At 49.7% G+C, this 20,865-nt stretch overlaps 1 protein-coding gene across 1 annotated transcript; it reads left to right on the plus strand.

The window, feature by feature from the left end:
* Positions 1–743: 743 nt before the first annotated feature.
* Positions 744–20,438, plus strand: SHC2 (SHC adaptor protein 2). Its single transcript, XM_036768838.1, has 12 exons — positions 744–1,283; positions 6,141–6,211; positions 8,776–8,836; positions 11,303–11,422; positions 13,362–13,415; positions 13,826–13,877; positions 14,089–14,215; positions 15,420–15,591; positions 16,099–16,165; positions 17,704–17,862; positions 18,561–18,862; positions 20,310–20,438. Exons 1-12 carry the CDS (start codon positions 744–746, stop codon positions 20,436–20,438), a joined length of 1,854 nt encoding a protein of 617 aa, XP_036624733.1.
* Positions 20,439–20,865: the final 427 nt, after the last annotated feature.

Raw genomic sequence — 20,865 nt, forward strand, 5'->3', positions numbered from 1 at the left:
GGCCCTGAGATGAGAAAGCCCCCAGAAGGAGGCATCAATACAGAAGGGGAAGACTCCTCTAGTCTCTGGCGCTTTGTGGGAGTTGGAATGTTCCTTAAACCTATGCTAGTGGATGGGGAGAAGGCTGTGCTTGTTTTCCCTGCCTCCTCCATCAGCCTTTCCAGCTCTTTGGTGTTCCGCATAGATGCTCTCCATGCTGGGAGGAGCCAAGACTAGGGTGTTGGTAGGGGGAAAATATTCCTGAATGGAGGGAGAGGAGGGTGGGGAGGTTGCGAGTTCTGGGGTGCAGACTACGAGAGCGTTTTGGAGGCGCTTCTCGCTCCTGAGTAGCTAGGGGTCGAGGACCGGCTGCAGCCAAGCGAACTCCCCGTTTCCATCATCAACCGAGCGCGAGGGCGAGGACTAGTCGGAAGGGAACCTGGGTCTATTGGCTGTAGAAGCTGGGAATTGCTCAGTCCCAGAGGTGCAGGGGGTGGGGCACCCTGTCCCAGAGCGGGCCGGGAGAATGGGGGCAGGGAAAGAGGGGCTGCGGTACCCCCCAACTCCGTCCCCTTCCCCCTCCCGCGGCTGCGCGCTGAGGCTGCCGCGCTGCTCAGCATGACATCATCCTGCTCTGGGGGCCTTCCGGGAGGGGGGCTAGCCGGGTAGGAGCGGCCGGCAGGCTGGGGAGGTGAGTGGGGGGAGAGGAGGGAGCCGAGGGGAGCCGAGCCCTGGAGGCGCACTAGGGCGCAGGCGGCCCGGCTATGAGCAGCCGGGCAGGCCCGGGCCCCGGCCCCGGCGCCCCATCTTCTCCCCCGCCCGCCTCCCCGGCTGCCCCGAAGTCCGGGTCCGAGGCCGGGCCAGACGAGCCCGATGCTCCCACCACTTTCTGTAAGCTCCTGCCCAGGATGTCCCCGTGGAAGTTCGCGGGCCCCGCCGCCTTTCTCAGCCGCAGCCCGTCCAGCGCGGGCAAGGAGCTGGCCCCAGGGCCGGCCACCAAGGGCAGCGGCCTGGAGGAGGTGGCAGCACCGGGATCCGGGACTGGGTCCGGCCTGGCAGCGGTGCTGGGCGCCTGCGAACCCGTGTGCGCCAGCCCATGCTCCTTGCAGCTGGTGAGCCGCTGCCGAGGAGCGGCCGGGACCCGCCACGCCGGGGCCGGGGCGCGGGGGTCAGGGCCCGGGGCACGTCCACCGCCGGCCGGCGACGAGTGGAGTCGCAAAGGCAGTTTTATCCACAAGCCCCCGCAGGGCTGGCTGCACCCGGACGACAGGGTCCTAGGGCCTGGGGTCTCCTACATCGTGCGGGTGAGTGTAGCCGCCCCCGCCCTCCTCTTCCCTCTCCCAGGACACCCCAGCCTTGCAACTGGCTTCCCCCACCCTAAGCGTGGACCCCTAGAATCATGAAGAATCTGCTGTCAGAACTGAATGAAACCTTAGAGGGTATTTAATCCAACCCTCGTTTGAAAAAAACGAAGAAACTGAGGCTCATAGAGGATGGGGACCGAGCTATTTACTACAAGCCTGCCAGCTCCGTCGAGCCCTAACCTATCCCAGGGTCCCCAGAAGGCTCTCCCTCTTACCCTTCTCCCTATCCCTCCCCTCCTCTCTTCTCTCACAGTCTGACCCTCATAGTGAAACCTCACTCACCCCCAAGTTCCCACGGTGTCACGTGGGAGGAGAGGACACGGTAGTGTGTGGGTTAGATGCTCTTTTGACTTCCCTCCCCTACAGGTATTCTCTCCTCCTAATCTCAGTTAGGCCTGGAAAGAGGGAAAGTCGGAAGGGTGTGGCTGCAAACCAGTCTCGAAGGGGCATTTCAGATTCCCCCCTCACCCCCCCCCCCCCCCGCAGAAATACCCCCATCAGGTCAGAGTGACTGTCTATGAAGGTGAGAGATGGGTCCAGCATAGAAAAGACAGAAGAATCTTGGAATCTATGTGTCACGGGATGTTAGAAGCTTCCATCATGCCTCTCCCTGAGTTCAACCTCTCCTTTTCTCTGGCAATCTTCACGTGATTTGGGATTCTCCCAGCATGCCTTCCTTTGACCACCTGCTTTCCTTTAACTTCAACAAATATTTATGTATCTGCCATGTGCTAGGCAGGGGGTATATGAAAACAAAACATGAACCTCCTCCCTCAAGAAGCTAGTTCAGAGTCCTGCAAAAGGTTGGGTGCTGGATAACTGTCTCCCTGGAGACTTCTGAAAGGCCTGGTTTCTGGGATCTTACTCATCACCTGGTTCTCTGCTTGGTCATAATGGTGGTGACTGGTGGGAATCTAGGCTCCTAAACTCTCTCAGTGTGGCTTATTTACTCAACCTTTGCAAATAGGTCAGGTCCTAACTCACATCTCTTCAGTACTTTGTGATCTGATTTCTTCTTCCCCCAAACCCCTGGTTAAGTCTCTCTTAGTTTATTAGATGGGGAAGTTGAGGCCCAGAAAATAGAAGTGACTTGCTGGGTGTCAGAAATGGAGCTAGGACTCAAATCCAGGCCCCCTTTGCTTTCCCCTGAACTAAGGCTTTCCGATCCTAGGGGATTAGGAAGCTCTTTTGTTTGCTTTTGGGGTTGGGAGAGGGAATGTGGATAGTGGAGAAGGAAAAGGGTAGTAAGGAAGGGGACCCTGGGATTCTTACCCAGTCTGTCAGGATGGCAGGCTAGCTAGTGCAAGGGGTGAGCAGGTTTTTAATCATATCTTCCAGGCTCCTCATTTCATCCTTAATTAATTTAGAGTCAGAGCCCCTGGGCACTGCTCCCTTCCCAGATGAATTATAGGATATGTGGGATCCTGGGCCAAAGTCTAACTGGATTGAAAGGGAAAGGCAGAGTGCCTTAACCCTTTCTGGCCCTGGCAGTTTCTCCAAAGAACCTTGAGAGAATTCACAATCCCCCCTGTTTCTGGGGGAGTGTTCAGAGTTTTAGATGCAAGGAATGTTGGAGCTGGGGCGGGGGGGTGGTGGTGGTCTTCTTTTGTTGTTGTTCAGTTGTTTCAATCGTGTCTAATTCTTTCTGACCCTATCTGGGGTTTTCTTGGCAAAGATACTGGAATGGTCTGCCATTTCCTTCTCCAGTTCATTTTACAGATAAGGAAACTGAGGTAAACAGGGTTAAGTGACTTGCCCAGGGTCACACAGTAAGTGTCTGAGGCCAGATTTGAACTCAGGAAGAGTTTTCCTGACTCCAGGTTTGGCGCTCTATCTGTACTACTGGGACAGGATAAGGGAAGTGTCCTTAGAACATAGTATATCAGCATGTGGAAGGAACCTTAGAACACAGAATGTCAGAACTGAGAGGCAATCTAGAAGATGGGATTTCAGAGCATCTGGTGAATCAGTCCATCAGTCTATCAACAAACATTCATTAAATGCTCACCTCATACCAAGCCCTGGGCTGAGGGTTGGGGACACAAATTTGAAACAGGCCTTGCCCTCAAGAAGCTTACATTCTAATGGGGGAGAGGACGTGTGCTTGTATGGGTATTTGCAAATCAAAGCGGTAGCACATGGGAGTGGGCAGGTAGGGAAGAGCTTCCTGTGGAAGGTGTTACTTGAACTGAGTTGAGCTGAAGGAAACTAGGGATTCCAAAAGGCGGCAGTATGGCCAGAGAGCATTCTGGGCATGGGGCCCAGCCAGTGCAAAGGCAGGTGGGGCATAGTGAGGAAACTGAAGCCCTGTAAAGAAAAGGAATTTGCTCAAAGTCACACAACCAGTCAGGGATAGTCAGGATTAGAAGCCAAATCTTCCTCAGACTCTAGTGTTCTGTCTTCCCCAGGGCAGGGGATTTTGTGGGCTGAGGAGCAGGGTTTGTCCTCTGCTGATTAACTGAAGTCAATAAAACATTTATTAAGGATGTACTAGGTACAAGACTTTGTGCTAAGGTCTGGGGATACAGAGATGAACAATTGCACCATGTGCAATGTCAGCCACGAAGGAGCTCACAATCCACTTGTGGGGTAAGAAATGCTTACAAATAATAATGATATAGATTAAAAAAGAAGATGAACTACATAGTCAACTAAGCATTGGGGTTACAAAGAAAGGCAAAAGTACTGCCCCGCCCTCAAGGAGGAGGGAGACAATGTATAAATAACCAGAAAAATAGAAAATACAGACAGAGTTGATAGAACATAAGGTGGGAAGGGAAGGCACTAGCAGCTAGGGGGATACAGAAAGGGCCTGCAGAAGGTGGGATAGCTGAATTTCAAAAGAAGTCAGGGAAGCTAAGAGGGTGAGGGGAGAAGAGAAATCGTCCCAGGCATGGGATGCAAAAGCAGAGAGGTGGGAGATGGAATGTTGTATAGCTGTGAGGAGAGAAAGAAGGCCAGGGTAGTTGGCTCATAGAGTACTCAGAAGGGAATGAAGTACAAGAAGACTGGATGTTTGAGATGAGCTCTGACAGCTAGAGGGACACCAGATTGTAGAAAACTTGAATATAGTCAAAGGAGCTAGAACTTTACTCTGTAGACAACCTAGAACCATGGAGGATCTCGAACAAAGAAGCGATATCATTTATGTAGCACTTTAATGTTTTCAAAGTGCTTTGCAAACACCTCATTTTTTCCTCACAACAACCCTGGATGCTATCATTATCCTCATTTTACAGAGATAAAAACTTGAAGCAGACAGAGGTTGAGTGACTTGCCCAGGGTCACACAGCTATGAACAAAGTGTCTGAGACCAATTGGAATTCAGGTCTTCTAGACTACTGTATCACGCAAGTCTTCTCCTGTACTCCAAATGATGATGTTGGATTTAATGTAGATATCATTTGAGAGACTATTCTGCAGAAGCATCTTTTTGTTACGTGTGAGGGTGATTTCACTTTTGGCAAAATTCAGAAGCAGATCTTTGTAGAAGGAAAATTAACATACATGAATTTAAGAACCCTGGAAGGTAAGAAAGGGACAGATTATGATAAACTTCAAAAGTTAGGAAGAAGGGCCAGCTAGATGGTACAGTGGATAGAGGACCAGCCCTGAAGTCAGGAGGACCTGAGTTCAAATCTAGCCTCAGATGACACTTACTAGCTATGTGACACCCTGGGCAAGTCACTTAACCCCAATTGCCTCAAAAAAAAAATCAAAGAGGCTTTTTTATTTGATCCTGGAAATAACAGGGAGTCACTAGAGTGACATAGGAAGGTGACATAGTCAGACCTGCATTTTTGGAAGATCAGTTTGATGGCCCACTGAAGAGTAGACTGCAGACAGTCTATTTCTCTGGAGAGAGAGCCAAGGTAGGGAGACTCACCAGTAGGCTCTTACAATAGTCTAGATGTGAGATGATGAGGTGTGATAGTATCAGAGGAGAGAAGGGAGTGTGAGGGATGTTATGAAGGAAAATTGACAGGTCTTGGCAAAAGACGGGATACAAAGGGTGAGAGAGTTAGGAGTGGAGGATGACAACCAAGATGAAGAATCTGAGTGACTGAGAGGTTGGTGGTACCTTCCATAGTAACAGGGAAGTTTGGACAAAAGAAGGGTCTTTTTTGGGATTTGTCTGTTTTGGTTTTGGTTTTTGCAGGGGGAGTAAAGATAATGAGTTTTGTTTTGGACATGGTGAATTTGAAGTACCTATAGGACCTGATGTCCAAGATGTTCAAGATGTCCAAAAGGCTGTAGGGAGTATGGGACTGCAGCTCAGGAAAGAGACTACAGCTGGATACATAGATCTGGGAATCATCTGAATCATTACACCTATGGAAACTGCTGAGTTCTTCAAGCAAAATAGTATAGAGGGAAAAGAGGGCCCAGGACAGAGCCTTGGGGAACCCCCCCCAGTTAGTGGCTTTGGATGAAGATTCAGCAAAGGAGACTGAGAAGTGGCAGTCAGTGAAGTGGGAGGTGAACAAGGAGAGCTTAGTGCCACCAAACCCCAGAGAAGAGTAAGAATCCAGGAGGAGATGATGAGGTCGGAGGGATCATACCCAGATGAGAGGGGTAAGGGAAGCTGGAACTTAAATGAGAAGGAGAAGAGGAGTGCCCCTTCAAGGTGTGGAAGATGACATGAGCAAAGGCCCCCAGGCTGAGGACATTGCGACAAGATTGGGGATTGGTTGAGGAGTTCACATCTCCAAGCATCCATTAATGCTTAGTTCTGCCACCCCTTCCAAAGGCTCAGGGTCTGGGGACTGACTCTTTGTCTCATTCTATCTCCCTCAGTACATGGGCTGCATAGAGGTACTACGCTCCATGAGGTCCCTGGATTTTAACACCCGAACCCAGGTCACCCGGTGAGTGCTGGGGCTCTTCTCTCGGGAGGGTGATGGGAATGGGGCTGGCCGAGCAGACAGACAGACTCATTGCATGAAATCAGACGCTGAAGGAGAGAGTCAGGAAGGGGAATTTGTGCCTGGAGGAGTTTCATACCCTCGAGGACCCATAGTCACGACAACAATCCCTTATATTTGTACAGTGCTTCAAATTACCAGGTACTTGACAGCGCACTAAGTTTGTTACCATTTACAAGACCTTTTATAGTCTAGAGAGCACTTTACAGCTTGCTAGGCATTTTCCCCATCCATTATCTCATTTGATCCTCACAACAATCCCGTGGAGACAGAACTAGGATTATTGTTCCGGCTTAAATATGGGGAAATTGAGTCTGAGAAAGAAGGGAAAGGATCATACAGCTCTTCAAGGGCAGACTAGAATGTGAGTGTCCTGAATTCTACTTGTAGAAAGAAGCAAGTGCTGAATTGTTTTTAGAGCTTGCAAGGGGCCCCAGACCAGAGAACATCAGAGCTGAAAGAATCTTTAGAACCTAGAACATGGGCTGTGCAGGTGGCAAAGGAACCTTAGAGACCTCCTATGCCAATTGTCTCTTTTTACACATGGCTCAAAGAGGGGAAGGAACTTGCTTAAAGTCACACAGGGATGGAACTGTCTGGTTGTCCAAAATGGGACACAACTTAAACCATATCTAATGATTGTTATCCAGGTAACTCCTGGGAAAGTCACATCCTTCTTGAGTATCTCAGTTTCCGGAGGAGGTTGGACCTAATGGCCTCTGAGGTCATTTCTAGCTCAACATCTCTCTCTCTCTCTCTCTCTCTCTCTCTCTCTCTCTCTCTCTCTCTCTCTCTCTCTGTCTCCCTCTCTCTCTCTCTCTCTCTCTCTCTCTCTCTCTCTCTCTCTCTCTCTGTCTCTCTCTCTCTCTCTCTCTCTCTCTCTTTCTCTCTCTCTTTCTCTCCCTCCTCTCTCTTGTCTCTCTCTCCTCTCTCTCCTTCTCTCTCTCTTTGCTCTCTCCTCTCTCTTCTCTCTCTCCTCTTCTCTCTCCTCTCTTCTCTTTCTTCTCTGTCTCTCTGCCCCCTCTCTCTTCTCTCTCTCTCTCCTCTCTCTTCTCTTCTCTTCTCTTCTCTTCTCTTCTCTTCTCTTCTCTTCTCTTCTCTTCTCTTCTCTTCTCTTCTCTCTCTCTCTCTTTCTTCCTTCTCCCACTCCCCCACACAGACAGAACTCCTTACCCATACACCTGCTAGAGGCAGACAGGGGAGGGGGGCAGAGGTGATGAGGAGGGAGAAGAGGCAGATAAGGGCAGAGGTAAAGAGAGGTCAGAATACTGCAGAGAAAAGGTGATGAGAGTGGGAGGGGATTGGGTGGAAACTCCCTACTGCAGCAGGAAAGGAAGACATAGGCTTGGATCAATAGCTGTGACACAGACTTGGAGGGGGTGGAGCCGAAGGGGGAGGGGTGCCTTCTGTTATTTATCGTCTTCTTTGCTGCCAAACAAGGAGGTGTGGTTCTGGGAGAGAGACAGCGAGCCAGGAGGGTTGGTGGGAGCCCCACCGGAGCTGGTGAGGTCAGCCAAGGAAGGGAGGGCCTGGGGTTGTGTCCCCTGGGAACAGAGGAAGCCTGATCCTGAAACTCTTCCTTTAAATGGAGAATCTCTGTCAGACTCTAGGCCTCTCTCCCTTCTTTCTGCTCTTGGCTACCATTTTGGTGACAACTTGTCATCTCAATGGTCCCACATCCCCTTAATGACCCACCCATCCCCCTCACTGAGCTTCCTTTCCCTTCATGGAGCTCCATCCTTCTCATTGAGCTTCCTAAAATACCAGAGCTGAAAGGGACCTCAGTGTCCACTGAGTCCAACTAATATCAAATAAAACAAGCCCTACCTCAGCATATCCCACCAGTGTCTTTCCTTGATGACCCACCACTGCACAAGGCAGCCCATTCCACATCTGAATTTGAATTGTGTTTGAATTGTTAGGAAGTCTCCCTTTACATTAACCCTAAATCTGCCTCTCTGCTATATTCTCCCCTCCCCCGTTGCTTCTGGTTGTTCCCTCTGGGGCCAAAAAGAACAAATCTAATCCTTCTTCTATAGGAAAGCCCTTCAAATATGTGAACTTCCTAACCCACTGCTACCTAAGGCTTAGATTCCAAAGGGACCTCAGAGGGTCTCCTAGGTCCAATCCCTTCACTTTACAGTTAGAGAAATTGAAGTGACTTTCCCAAGGTCACACAGATGATGATAAGTGTTAGAGGTGAGATTTGAACTTAGGACCTCCGACTGTAGAGCTGGTATTCTTCCTAGAAACCACCTACCCTCCCTACTGTAACATGATGGGCTGCTGTGGGAGAAGTACTTTGTAAAAACAGAAAACAATAAAGAAATGTGAGGTGGAGGTTAGCACCATCATCATAAGTGACTCCCCCTCAACTTAAACCTATAACCATCCCAGTTGCACAGCTTTGCTGGGGTGACTTTTCCCCGTCCCAAGGTTCTCAAGCCCTGACCTCCTCCCTGAGCTACCCTCCATTGCTCTGACATGAGGATGCTGTCTGCCCACAGGGAGGCGATCAATAGGCTTTATGAAGCAGTGCCTGGTGTCCGAGGTGCCTGGAAGAAAAAGGTGGGTGAAGCTTCAGAGAAAAGCAGACTGTTGTGGGAGGGTAGGAGCTGAGGAGGGTATGGAGTCTAGAGAGCAAAAATGAGGAGTCAGCTCCTACCTGGGTCCTGGGAGTGGGGAGGCTAAGGGAGAGAGAAGCAGTGCCATGAGGGTATGGGTTCCCTTGAACCACAGCTGGAGGAGAATGCAATGACTAGCAGAGAGGGTTTGATGGGTTTGGATGGGGAACTGTGTTAGCTTTCCCAACAAAGAGAATTTCCAATTCGTCAGTAGAATCTTGAGCCTCCACCTTGAATTATTCTCCAGCCCAATACCTAGAACCCCATCCTCAAATCAGGTGCTTTCGAGCCTCTCACCTAGAACTCTGAGTCTCAAGCCTTGATCTTTCCCCCACTTCACACCTGGATCTTTTCCCAAACCTCACACCTAGAACCCTGAGCCTCAAATCTTGGACCTTTCTTCAATCTCATACTTAGAACTCCAGTCTCATACCTGCGCCTTTTCCCAAACCTCACACCTAGAACCCTGAGCCTCAAATCTTGGACCTTTCTCCAGTCTCATACTTAGAACTCCAGTCTCATACCTAGACCTTTCCCCAAACATCACACTGAGAACCATAACATCAAACCTGGACCCTCCTCCAGCCTCCCACCTAGAATCCTCACCCTCAAATCTGGATCTTTTTCCAACCTCTCACAGAGGACTCAGATTTAAACCTGGACCCTTTTCCAATCTCACATCTAGAGCCCCCAGACTCACCCCTAGAACTTCCTAAAACCTAACACCTAGAACTGACACTACAGTTATTAGCTAGAAATCACTTCCCCTCTCTGATCCTCATTTTCCTGATCTGTATAAACTAGAATAATAATACAGGCAGTTCTGAAGAAAGTCTTTTGCAAACCTTAAAGTACCATGGAAATGTGAATTGCTATTATTAACTCCCTTCTAACCCACATCTAGAACCCATTGAACAGCTTCAAACCTTAGTCTTTTTCACACCTGGAATTGTCCCAGTGGGTGCAATCCTAGTTGCCCCCACCACCCGTGTCTGCAGCTAAATCTTTACCTTAAAACTGAGAGTTGCTCTTCAACCTGAAACCTAGAATCTCCCACAAACCCAGATGTTTCCCTATCTTAAAAGCTAAATCTTGTCCCATTCTTTAAACTGAACCTCTGAGCATCAAACCTTTTTCTTTTCTTTAAAAAAAAAGTTTTGCTGATATCCATGCCTTCTGTTTTAAATCAGGTATTTCTAGCTCTCTCTCTCTCTCTGTCTCTCTCTGTCACGCACACACACATCCCAAATGAGCCTGTGTTAACAAAGAATTCTTCAGTCACAACCGATTCCTCCTCATCCCTTCTCTAGGGTCAGATTAATCATTAGTTACTCCACATGGCTTTATTTTTGTGCCCCTCCCATTTGCATTACTATAGTAATTGTATCTATCATTCTCTTGGTTCTTGCTTTACTTTGCATCAGTTCATACAAATTTCCCCATGCTTCTCCAAATTCCTCTTTGTCTTTTTTTTTTTTTTACAATGCAACAATATTCTGTTACATTTGTGTACCACATTGCTTTTTGTCATTCCCTAATCAATTGGCACTTGCTTCGGTTCCAGTTTTTTTGCTACCTCAAAGCCCTGCTACGTGCCTCCCACCTCTCAGCAGAGAGGGGGTGAGATACAAATATTGAATTAAGCAAACATTGTCAGATATGACTAGCGCCTCAGTTAGCTTTGCATAACTAGACTTTTTTTTGATACAAGGGAGACTATTATTAGATGTGAGGGGTTATTTGGAAATGTCATTAAATTTTTAAAAAGCATCATTAAGACTTTTTAATACAGTTTTTTTTTAGAAAGTGCTTCTAGGAATAGTTTGGCACATATGAAGTCTTTCTTTCTGTTTTTAACTTCTTTGGAATGTATGCCCAGTTGTTGGGTATCTGGGTCAAAAGGTTTGTCATTTTCTTAGTCTTCCTTATTTCGCTTGGTCTCAATTTATATAAGTCTTCTCATGCTTCTCTAAATTCTCTGCATTCATTTCTTAGGCCACAGTAATATGGCAGAACATTCATGAACCACGGTTTATTTAGCCATTTCCCAAATGACAGGCAATCACTGCATTTCCAGTTCTTTGTTACCGACAAAAAGTGCTGCTCTGGATCTTTTGGCATATATGGGGATTGCCTTTTTATCTTTGACTTCCTTGGGGATGTATACCTAGCAGTGGGATCTTTGGGTCAAAGGTAGGGACAGTTTAATGACCATTTTTTGCCTATTCCAAATTGTTTTCTAAAATGTAATCTTCCCTTTCCCCCTCCATTTTCTCCCCTAAACTTAGTCTTTCTTGTGGGTTAGATCTGACTCTACACCCTGGTCATTTCCTGAATGTTCTAGTCTCTCACCCTGGTGCAGCCAGAGTCTGAGCCTGGCTGAAGGGACATTGTTTCTCTTCTCCTACAGGCCCCTAACAAAGCCTTGTTCTCCATCCTTGGGAAAAGCAACCTCCGTTTTGCTGGTATGAGCATTACAATCAACATCTCCATTGATGGTCTCAACCTTATGGTGCCCACCACTCGCCAGGTAAGCAGCAACCTTGGTGCCACCTGATTGCCACCCTCTGTCCCTCCCATACTGACCCACTTCATCCTCATTTTTTTCCCCTGGCCTGGGGAACAGGGGTGGGGTTCCAAGCCAGGTCAGGCCCACCTGCTTCCTCCCAACTCACCTGTGGGTCTAGGAATTCTTTTCCTCTCATGGACGTTTGATTATCCCTACGTATGTGCGTGTTTGTGTGTAAGCACTCCTCTGCCAAACATTTATTATATCTGTGAAAAGAAGTAGGGACTAGACCTCTGATTTTATTAGTATAGGGAAACCCCAGGTAAGGAAATTGCTCCTATCAGTGAAGGAAAATTCCTTCACGAAAGTTCCTTTGTAACTTGTCTTAAAAGAGGGATGATGAGGGGTGAAAGTCACAGACCCATTGTTTGTGTAAGGGACTGGACATGATCCCAGGTCTGCCTGGATTTAAGACCAACTCCCTATGCCCCTTCCCCCCATGCCTCTCATAAATATGTGATCAGAGGAGTATAAATGTGTGAATGCTGGCATATACTCATTTCTGTGTATGTCTGAGTGTCTCTGAGTTTGTATCTGAGTGTCTGTGAGTGTATCTCTGAGTGTGAGTGTGTCTCTGAGTGTGTGTATCTGAGTGTCTGAGTGTGAATGTGTATCTGAGTATCTGAGTGTCTGAGTATGAGTGTATTTGAGTGTCTCTGAGTGTGAGTGTGTCTCCAAGTGTCTCACTTTATCAGCAAATCTGAGTGTGTAACTCAACTCTTCCAGAAATGCACTGTGTGCCTTTGGTCTTTCTTCTTCCCTTCCCTGGGACTGTTTTCATGTCTACCAAAGGAAGGAGTTGGGTTCCATGATCTCTAAGGTCCCTCCCAATTCTGACATCCCCTGACCTGTCTCTAACTGTGTCTATGTACATGAGGATTTGTATCACTTGGCATGTGTCAGATTGTAGGTTTCCTTCATGGGTTCCCTGGAACGTTTGGGGCTTTGGAGAAGCTGAAAATAGTGGCCAGAGGTGGTTAGGGCTACTTAACCACCTGGCACTTGGCACATAGTGTATGCTGGATAGATGTTTGTTGAATTGGATCAACTTAGGAACTTCTCTCCCCATGAGGCAGCTAGGTGAGGTAGGGCACAGAGCGCTGAATTTGGAGTCAATTCAGACTCTTGACCCTGTATGACCCTGGACAAATTACTTAAACTTCCTTCATCTGTAAATTGGGTATAAAAATAGCCTCCACCCCCCAGGGTCATGGTGAGGATGAAATGAGATAATATTTGTAAAGTGCTTTATAAACCTTCAAGTGCTATATAAATTATGATGATTCATTATTATCCTCGGGGTCTTCAGCAAGGGCAGGAGCAGATTTTCCTCCAGGAGGGCAGAAATTGCCTGAGCCTTGGGATGGGGGGAGGGTGCGGAAGGTGGGAACAGGCACACAGACAAAGGCCAATGGGGGAAAAGAACAGGAACCCCAGGACAAACAGCCTGGGGTCCAACTGGAAGCCTGAAAGTGTGAATGTAAGCAAATGCAGATTTCACACACCGGGGCACATATGTTACCCTGGAAGGAGGCTTTGCATCCAGTTCTCCCAAGCACTGTCTGATGTGACCCTCCACAGCTCCACCACATGTTTTTGTATGTGAGTACACGCATGTCCTAGGGTCCCTGCACTGGAGACCAGACTGAGACAGATGAGTAATGAGCCTGTGGCACGATGCCAAGCCCAAGCGTCTGACAAGGGATACAGTATTCCAGATGGTGCTTGGAGGGGTCCTTTGGGGCTGATGGCTCAGACTCCTGGCTTCTTCCCAGCTGCCCCATCTCCTCTGTCCAGGGAGGAGGGTCCCTAAGCTGTCCAAGGTCCACCCCAGGCTTTGCCCCTTGGGCTCAGCTCCCTGCTTCATTGTAACCCATCTCTGCCTCTCTGCCCGGGACAGATCATCGCTAACCATCACATGCAGTCCATCTCCTTCGCCTCCGGTGGCGACACGGTAAGCCCTCCCAGTGAGGGGGGAGCTGGGAGCCTTCCTCCGGGGGGGGCAGCTCCACCCTTCTCCTTCCCTTCCCTTCCCTCCCCTGCTTTCTCCCCCAACCCAGGTTCTTCCCCACCTGGTCCTCTCTTCCTGTCTCCCATCCCCACCACCACAATCGCTGCCTCCTTTTGCTTCCGCATCCAGCTGGACCCCTTGTTGCCAGGCAACCACCTCACCAGCTCCCCCTACCACTGGCCCTGGCCATCGCCTTTGCTCTGTGCCAATTATGTTCATCTGGCAACCCTCTCCAAACCCCGGGCCCTGTGGACCAGCTTCAGAATCCCAGGTTCCAGGGTCTGGGGAGGGGGTGGGGGCCAGAAGAAGGTCTTGGCTGTTCTCTCACTCCATGTACTCCCGTCTATCTGCAGGACATGACGGATTATGTGGCTTATGTGGCAAAGGATCCCATTAACCAGAGAGGTGAGACAAGCCTTGGCTGGGGAGAAGGGGGGAATGGGGCATCAGGGGCTGGTAGATGGTTGGAGATCCCTCTGATCTTTCGAGATTACAAAGGGCTTTCCTGGGAGAGCTGGAGGGAGGTATTAAGGAGAAAAAGTGGGGATTTGAGGCTCCTGGGGTCCTGCTTCATGTGACACATTCTATGGCCTCCCCCTCTCTCCTTTCTTCATAGCCTGTCACATCCTGGAGTGCTGTGAAGGATTAGCCCAGAATGTTATCAGCACCGTAGGCCAAGCCTTTGAGCTGCGTTTCAAGCAGTATCTCTACAGCCCCCCCAAAGTGACCATTCCCCCTGAAAGGTAAAGGGATCCTCATCCCCAACGCTGCTCTGGCCCCAACCAGCCCAGAAAATGATATAGACATGGTGTAGGGGAAGGTGCCCCAGATGCGAAATCAAAAGACCCAGGTCTGAGTCCTGGATCTGCCCCTGACTCACTACCTCACTGTGAGATAGTGAGCTCTCCATCACTGGAGGTCTTCCAGGGCTGCATTGCTGCTTGTAGAGGATGGCCTAAAGAGAATTCCTGTTCAGACATAGATTGAATGCTCTTCCTAGGGAGGTCCCTTCCAGATCTGAGATTCTGTGATTCTCAGCCCTTACTCCTTGCAGGACATCAGTTTCCCTCTCTGTACAATGATATGGTTGGGCACAGTGACCACAAGGTCTTCTTGCCCAAGGTAACCTCTCACATTGATTCCTTTTCTATCCAGGGATTATTGGGTGTACTAGCATTGTAGGGGAAAACAGAGAAGAAAGCGTGGTACAGTGGCTTCAGTGTCAGAGGCCTTGGGTTCAGATCCTATCTCTAGAGGATGCTTATTTGTGCAAGTCACTTTTCTCTGACTCAGTTTCCTCTGTAAAATGAGGGTTGAGTCAGATAGCCTCTGGGGTCCCTTCCAGCTCTTCATCTCTGATCCTTTTAGTTTCTGGCCCATTCCCTGGCCCTACATGCAAGCCTGCTAGAATCAGTCTTAGCATTGAACGGGGCTTTAAAGGGCATCTGGTCTAGTTTGTCCCTGAATGGGGATCCCCGCTCCAGCACCCCAAACGAGTGGTATTCTTTTGGAAGACTATAAAGGATGGGGAGCTCACTTGTCCTGGAGGTTGCCCATTCTATTTCTAGACATTGTTAGAAATTCGTCCCTTACTTTGAGTTGAAATCTGCCTTTCTGTGGCATTCCTCCTGTTGGCCTTGGTTCTGTTCTTGAGGGCCACGCAGAAGTAGGCTCCTCTGCTGGCACTGTAGTGATGCCAGGCTCCAGAGCTCTGCCAACTGCCCACCAGTTCCATGGCTCCCTGATGACGGCAGCAGGGAGCAATGGACATAGCACTGTCTGAAGGTCATGTTTTCTCCCTGTTGTTGGTGGGGAGGGGGCCTAGCATCCAGGCCTCTGATGCCCCATGATGTCCCGGCCCCCCTTGTGATCATAGAGGATTTTTAAGGGAGCTTGCCTTGCAAACCCACCTCACCATCCCACTCCCTCTGTGTTTCTGTGCCCCAGGATGACGGGGAATGAGGAATCAGCCTGGGGTGAGGAAGAGGATGCTACCGAGCATGACTATTATAACAGCATCCCTGGGAAGGAGCCACCCCTGGGTGGCCTGGTGGACTCCCGGCTCTGGGCGCCCAGCTATGTCCACACTCAGCCACCCAGCTCTGGGGCCTTCAGCCAGGTCAGGTTCTGCTTATCTTTCCAGGGAATCTTGGGCCTCTGGGAAAGGGGCTGTCATAGGGGGTGTCCTCCCACAGGGCTGGGGCTCCAAAGACCATCTCTATCTCCAAGGACCTGTGGCGGGTAATGGGATTTCCTAGGTTCTGTCTCTGAGCATCCTAATGGGAAAACAAATAAAATGGGGAGGCGGAGGCATGGTCAGCCATGGATGATTGGGGCCCAGAAGGAGATATAGAAGAGGGAAGGATATTGTCTCTATCCTGGGAAGCCACTGATATGAGGGAGACATATGGTTCCTGTCCTTGGGGAATTTCCACTCTGAAGAAGAGATGAAGGCATAAGAAGCAGCAAGAAATCTGTTTGTGGCTGTAGCTGAGCAGCCAGGCTGGGGAGGCTGGAGGAGACAGAGAGAGCAGGGTAGGGTTACAGGGGCCAGGGTTGAGAGAGGGCTGGAGGGGATTAGGAGAAGGTGAAGAAGGGAATGCTGATTGGCAGTTTTGTTTCCTAGCTTGGATCACTTGCCCGGAGAGAGCAACGGAGTCAGGCTGGCCTGCACTGGGACCTGGGTCCCCCTGGTATGAGTCTCCTTGAGAGGAAAGATGTTGTAGTTGGGGAAGCAGGATCATGATGGGCTGAGTGCCCACGTTAGTCAGGAGAATCTATGGCTGCCCTTCTGACTCCCCACCTCTGCTGGCAGCCTGCCCCCCCCAACCCCTCTGAGACACGCTTTGGCTTCACTATCCCCTACCCTTCCCTACTGCCTTTTATTCACCTTCCTCCCTCCTGGCAATCTTCCCTCCTCCTGACCTTCTTTCTTTCCTCCTTGCTTCTTTCTTCCCTCCCTCCCTCTCTCCTTTCCTTCATTCCTTTATCCCTCCCTCCCTCCCTCCTTCATTTCCCTTCCTCTCTCCCTTTCTTCCCTCCCTCCCTTCCTTTTTTCCTCCTTCCCTTCTTTATTTCCTTTCCTTTCTTTCCTTCCTTCTTTCCTTCCCTCCTTCTCTCTTCTTTACTTCCTTCCCTCCTTCTCTCTCTTCCTCCCTCCCTTCTTTCCCTCCCTCCCTTCCTTCCTTTTTCCCTCCCTCCCTTGTTTCTTTTCCTTTCCCTTCCTTCTTTCCTTCCTTCCTTCTGCTCCCTCCCTCCTTCCCTCTCTCCCTCTTTGCTTCCTTTCTTTCTTCTATTTTCTAATCAAATCAGCACTCATTTAGTAATTCCCACTATGCGGGGGGGGGGGGGCACGGTGCTGTGCTCAATGCTAAGGATACAAGACAAAAAATAACATATTTCCAGCCTCATGGAACTTAGAATCTATTGGGGGCAGGGGGCAGGGATAAACTTAATGCAAAATATAATGTGATAAAGACCGAGAGACAGCCAGGCAATGCTCTCCAGGTGAATATAAGGAAGGAGAGGTAATTTTCAGATGGGGATGGGATGTGGTGGGGGGTTTGGGGAGGGGAGGGGAGGAGGAGATAGAATTTTTGGAAATTTATGGAAGAGGTAACACCTGACCCGGGACTTGATGGAAAAGAAGAATTTCAACCTTCAGATGGGAGTGGAGAGGGAGTGTTTTCCGAGCATGGGTTACCGCTAATGCAAATGTGGGGAGTTAGGAGAGGGTAGGATGAGATTAGGGAACAGAAGATTATACAATTTATAGACTGGGCAGACCTGGAAAGGGAGGTTATGTGGAGCCTTAAATAGCACACTAAGAAGTTTTCTCTCTTCAACATTGACTTCAGAGTGTGAGGATCTGGATTCAAATGCTGCCTCTATCCTTGTGACCTTCAACAAGCTATTAACCTTTCTACAAAGTGAGAGGGTTGTCATAGATGGCCACCAGGGTCCCTTCCAGCTCTAAATCTATGATCCTCTCGCCCCTCTCTCTCCTTTCCTTTTTTTCCTCCTGCCCTTCCCCCAAATTCAGAAGAATAATTATAACCCAAAGCCAGTCCAATTATCCAGGGGAATTGGGGGGCTGGCCCTGCCCACCCTTCCTGATTATTCCTTCTACCTTCACCCACCAGACTCAATCTTTCTCATGTATTTCTCAGCCCTTCTGCCTCTCCCTGGGTAGCCTGGCTCTGCTAACCCCCTCTGCATCCCCCTTTCTCAGGCCAGCCTTGTGATGACGGCTACCTGCAGGCAGACAGCCGGCCCCTGGGCTCCCGGGACTATGAGGAGCATATGTACGTGAACACACAGAACCTGGAGAGCTGGGAGATGGAGCCGGCTGCCCCGGAGGAGAGCCCCAAGAAGGACCTTTTTGATATGAGTATGATGGGAGGAGGAAGGGAGACAAGGCCTTGTCCTCAGAGAGCCCCTAACCTGAAGGCTCAATATGGCCTCTGGCCTGGGAGAGGGGAGGTGGAGGGAACTCCAATCTAATAGGGAGGGATAGTCCTTCCCTTCAAAGAACTCCCAAAAGGAAGGAGATTCCCAGCTGTGTCCTCAGGGAGCCCTTAGAGGAGGACACAGAGCCTCTGCTCTCAGACAGCCCCCAGCTTGAGGGGGATGACAGACAGCACTCAGGGATCATCCTGGCTGGGAGGGAAGACCTGCTGGCTTTGTATTCATCCTGGTCTAATGGGAGGAAGGCTGGGTTTAAATCTTGATTCTGCCACTTACTCTTAGCTCTGACTTTGGGTAGGTTCTGCCCTTTCTCTGGGCCTAATTTTCCTCCTCAATAAAATGAGAGAGGGGGCCTGAAGGAACCCACAGGATCCTTTCCCACTCTTAAAGCCTATGGTCCTTTAATTTGACATGGTTGGATGCCCTAGTCTGAGGGAGAAGTACATTTACAAAGCCTTTTTCTCATCCTTCTCATCTGTGCCTCAAAAAGTTCCATGACGGGGTGAGCCCAAGGTTACCCACTCCCACTTCAAAGATGAGGAAATTGAGGCCCCCTTGGCACACAGTGGGTTAGGGAGTGGCAGAGTCCAGATTTGAGCCCCAGGTCTCTTGGGATTGCAGGGCCCTTTGAAGATGCTCTGAAGTTGCATGAATGCTCAGTGGCCGGCAGTGGTCCTGTCCCCATTGAGGACCAGTGGCCCAGCCCACCCACCCGCCGAGCTCCCATTGCCCCAACGGAGGAGCAGCTCCGCCGAGAGCCCTGGTACCATGGCAAGATGAGCCGGCGGGCAGCAGAGAAGTTGCTCAGGGCAGACGGGGACTTTCTGGTGCGGGACAGCGTCACCAACCCTGGACAGTACGTTCTCACAGGCATGCACGGTGGACAGCCCAAACACCTGCTCCTGGTGGACCCCGAGGGCGTGGTAAGGAGGCAGCCACAGACAATAGAACATAGAACACGAAGTCTTAGAGCTGGAAGGGATTTGGGAACTAGCTAAAGAGACCACAGAGATCATCCAAGCTGTTCCAGTTCAATATATCAATATCCATTTATTAAGTACCTACTGTGTGTCACATACTGCCCTAGACACTGGAGATACAAAGATAAAAATGAAATAGTCCTTGACTTCAAGAAAAGAGAGGAAAAGGTGGGGGGGAGAGAAAGAGAGAGACTGAGGGAAGGAGGGAGAGAGAGCGAGAGAGCGAGAGAGAGAGAGAGAGAGAGAGAGAGAGAGAGAGACAGAGAGAGAGAGAGACAGAGAGAGAGAGCAAGAGAGAGAGAGAGAGACAGAGAGAGAGAGACAGAGAGGAGGAGGGGGAGGAGGAGGGAGAAAGAGAGAGGAGAGAGAGGGAGACGGGAAGCCAAAGAGAGGAAGAGAAATAGGAGGGGGAAGAGGAAGAAAGAGAAAAAAAAGAGGGAAAAAGACAAAGGGAGAGGGGAAAAAAGGGAGGGAGGGAGAATGAGAGGGAGGGAAGAAGAGAGAGAAATAGAAAGAGAGAAAAGTATAGAGATAGATAATTAGAAAGAGATAAATAGTGAGAGACAGGAAGACACAAAGATAGAGATATAGATGCATAGATAGAGAAAAATTATCTATCCCAAGGAGCATTTATTCCATCAGATGGCATACACACAGACAAGTATATTCAAAATAAATATATCACAGTTTCACAGGAAGGAGTGAGGTAGAAAGGGAAGGAGAGGGAGGGAAGAAAACTAGAGGACCTTTAAGGTTCCTTCCATCTCTGAAATTCTGTGGGTAGGGGCCTTAGAACACTGGAGGTCACCTCTGGAAAGGGCCTTAGAATACAGAATGTCAGAGCTGGGAGGGACCTTACCAATCATCCTGCCGAAATCATGGAAATGGGACCCAGAGAGGGGGAAGAATCACCTATGATCACACAGTGAGTCAGTGGTGGAAGAGAGACTAGAAGTGGCCTCCTGGCTTGGTCTGCCTGACCACACCTCTTCCAGAAGTGCAAGACAGGGGCACTTTCAGATCTAGCCGGGCCTGGACAGATGCATCTTGCGCCCTTATTATGGGATCGGGCCATACCCCGTAGCCTAAAGGTACCTACTGTCTGCTCTAACTGATTGGGTGTCCAGCTAGTAGCTTTTGAACTGTGGTCTGTGGGGCATGCGGTGTGTGTATGTGCATGGGGGTGTTTGTCTTGGGAGGAAGAGGAATTTGTCCAAATTTTCTAATCCAAGACAGAAAGGGAGTTTCCTTTCGTATCATAGCCCAGAAGGCGGATCCCAAAGGCTGGACCAATTGTTCCTCTCTCTCTTCCAGGTTCTCCCCTCTGCTTGCCCCATCTCCCAACCAGGGTTTCCTTTCCCCGCCCTGATCAGTTTCCTCTGTGTTGCAGGTACGGACCAAGGACGTGCTGTTTGAGAGCATCAGCCACCTTATCGATTACCATCTGCAGAATGGGCAGCCCATCCTGGCGGCTGAGAGTGAACTGCACCTACGTGATGTGGTGAAGCGAGAACCCTGACCTGGCCTAGGGGTGTGTCCTGGGGAAAGGATGCTGTCCTCTTTCCAGAGTCCTGGGGACTGGGCTGTCTAAAGAGCGATAAAGAGGCCAGGCTACAAGTGTCCTTTTCCTCTCCCATTCCTCACATGTACTGCATCGCAGAACATAGAACAAAAGATATTAGAGACGGGAAGGCTCTTCAAACCCAGGATGTCTGAGTTGGGAGAGTCCTTAGAACATGAAATGTCAGAGCTGGGAGGGTCCTTAGAACATGAAATGTCAGAGCTGGGAGGGCCTATAGAATACAGAATATCTGAGTTGGGAGGGTTCTTCGAACACAGACTATCAGAACCCTAATCCTAGGTGGGCAGAAGCTTTGTGATCCTGCCCTCCCTGGCCCTCTGGACACAGAGGCTCCCTAAGGCTCACCCTGGCTCTGACAGCGTGT

This window comes from Trichosurus vulpecula, chromosome 1 (genome assembly GCF_011100635.1).
Source record: "Trichosurus vulpecula isolate mTriVul1 chromosome 1, mTriVul1.pri, whole genome shotgun sequence".
NCBI classification, from domain to species: Eukaryota; Metazoa; Chordata; class Mammalia; order Diprotodontia; family Phalangeridae; genus Trichosurus; species Trichosurus vulpecula.

What these genes read in the sequence shown, in the direction of transcription:
- SHC2 (XM_036768838.1), top strand. Translation starts at nt 744, where the DNA reads ATGAGCAGCCGGGCAGGCCCGGGCCCCGGCCCCGGCGCCCCATCTTCT. An exon ending in ACCCGAACCCAGGTCACCCG is followed by an intron (nt 6,212 to 8,775) that starts GTGAGTGCTGGG and finishes GTCTGCCCACAG; the next exon opens with GGAGGCGATCAATAGGCTTT. An exon ending in CTGGGACCTGGGTCCCCCTG is followed by an intron (nt 16,166 to 17,703) that starts GTATGAGTCTCC and finishes CCCCTTTCTCAG; the next exon opens with GCCAGCCTTGTGATGACGGC.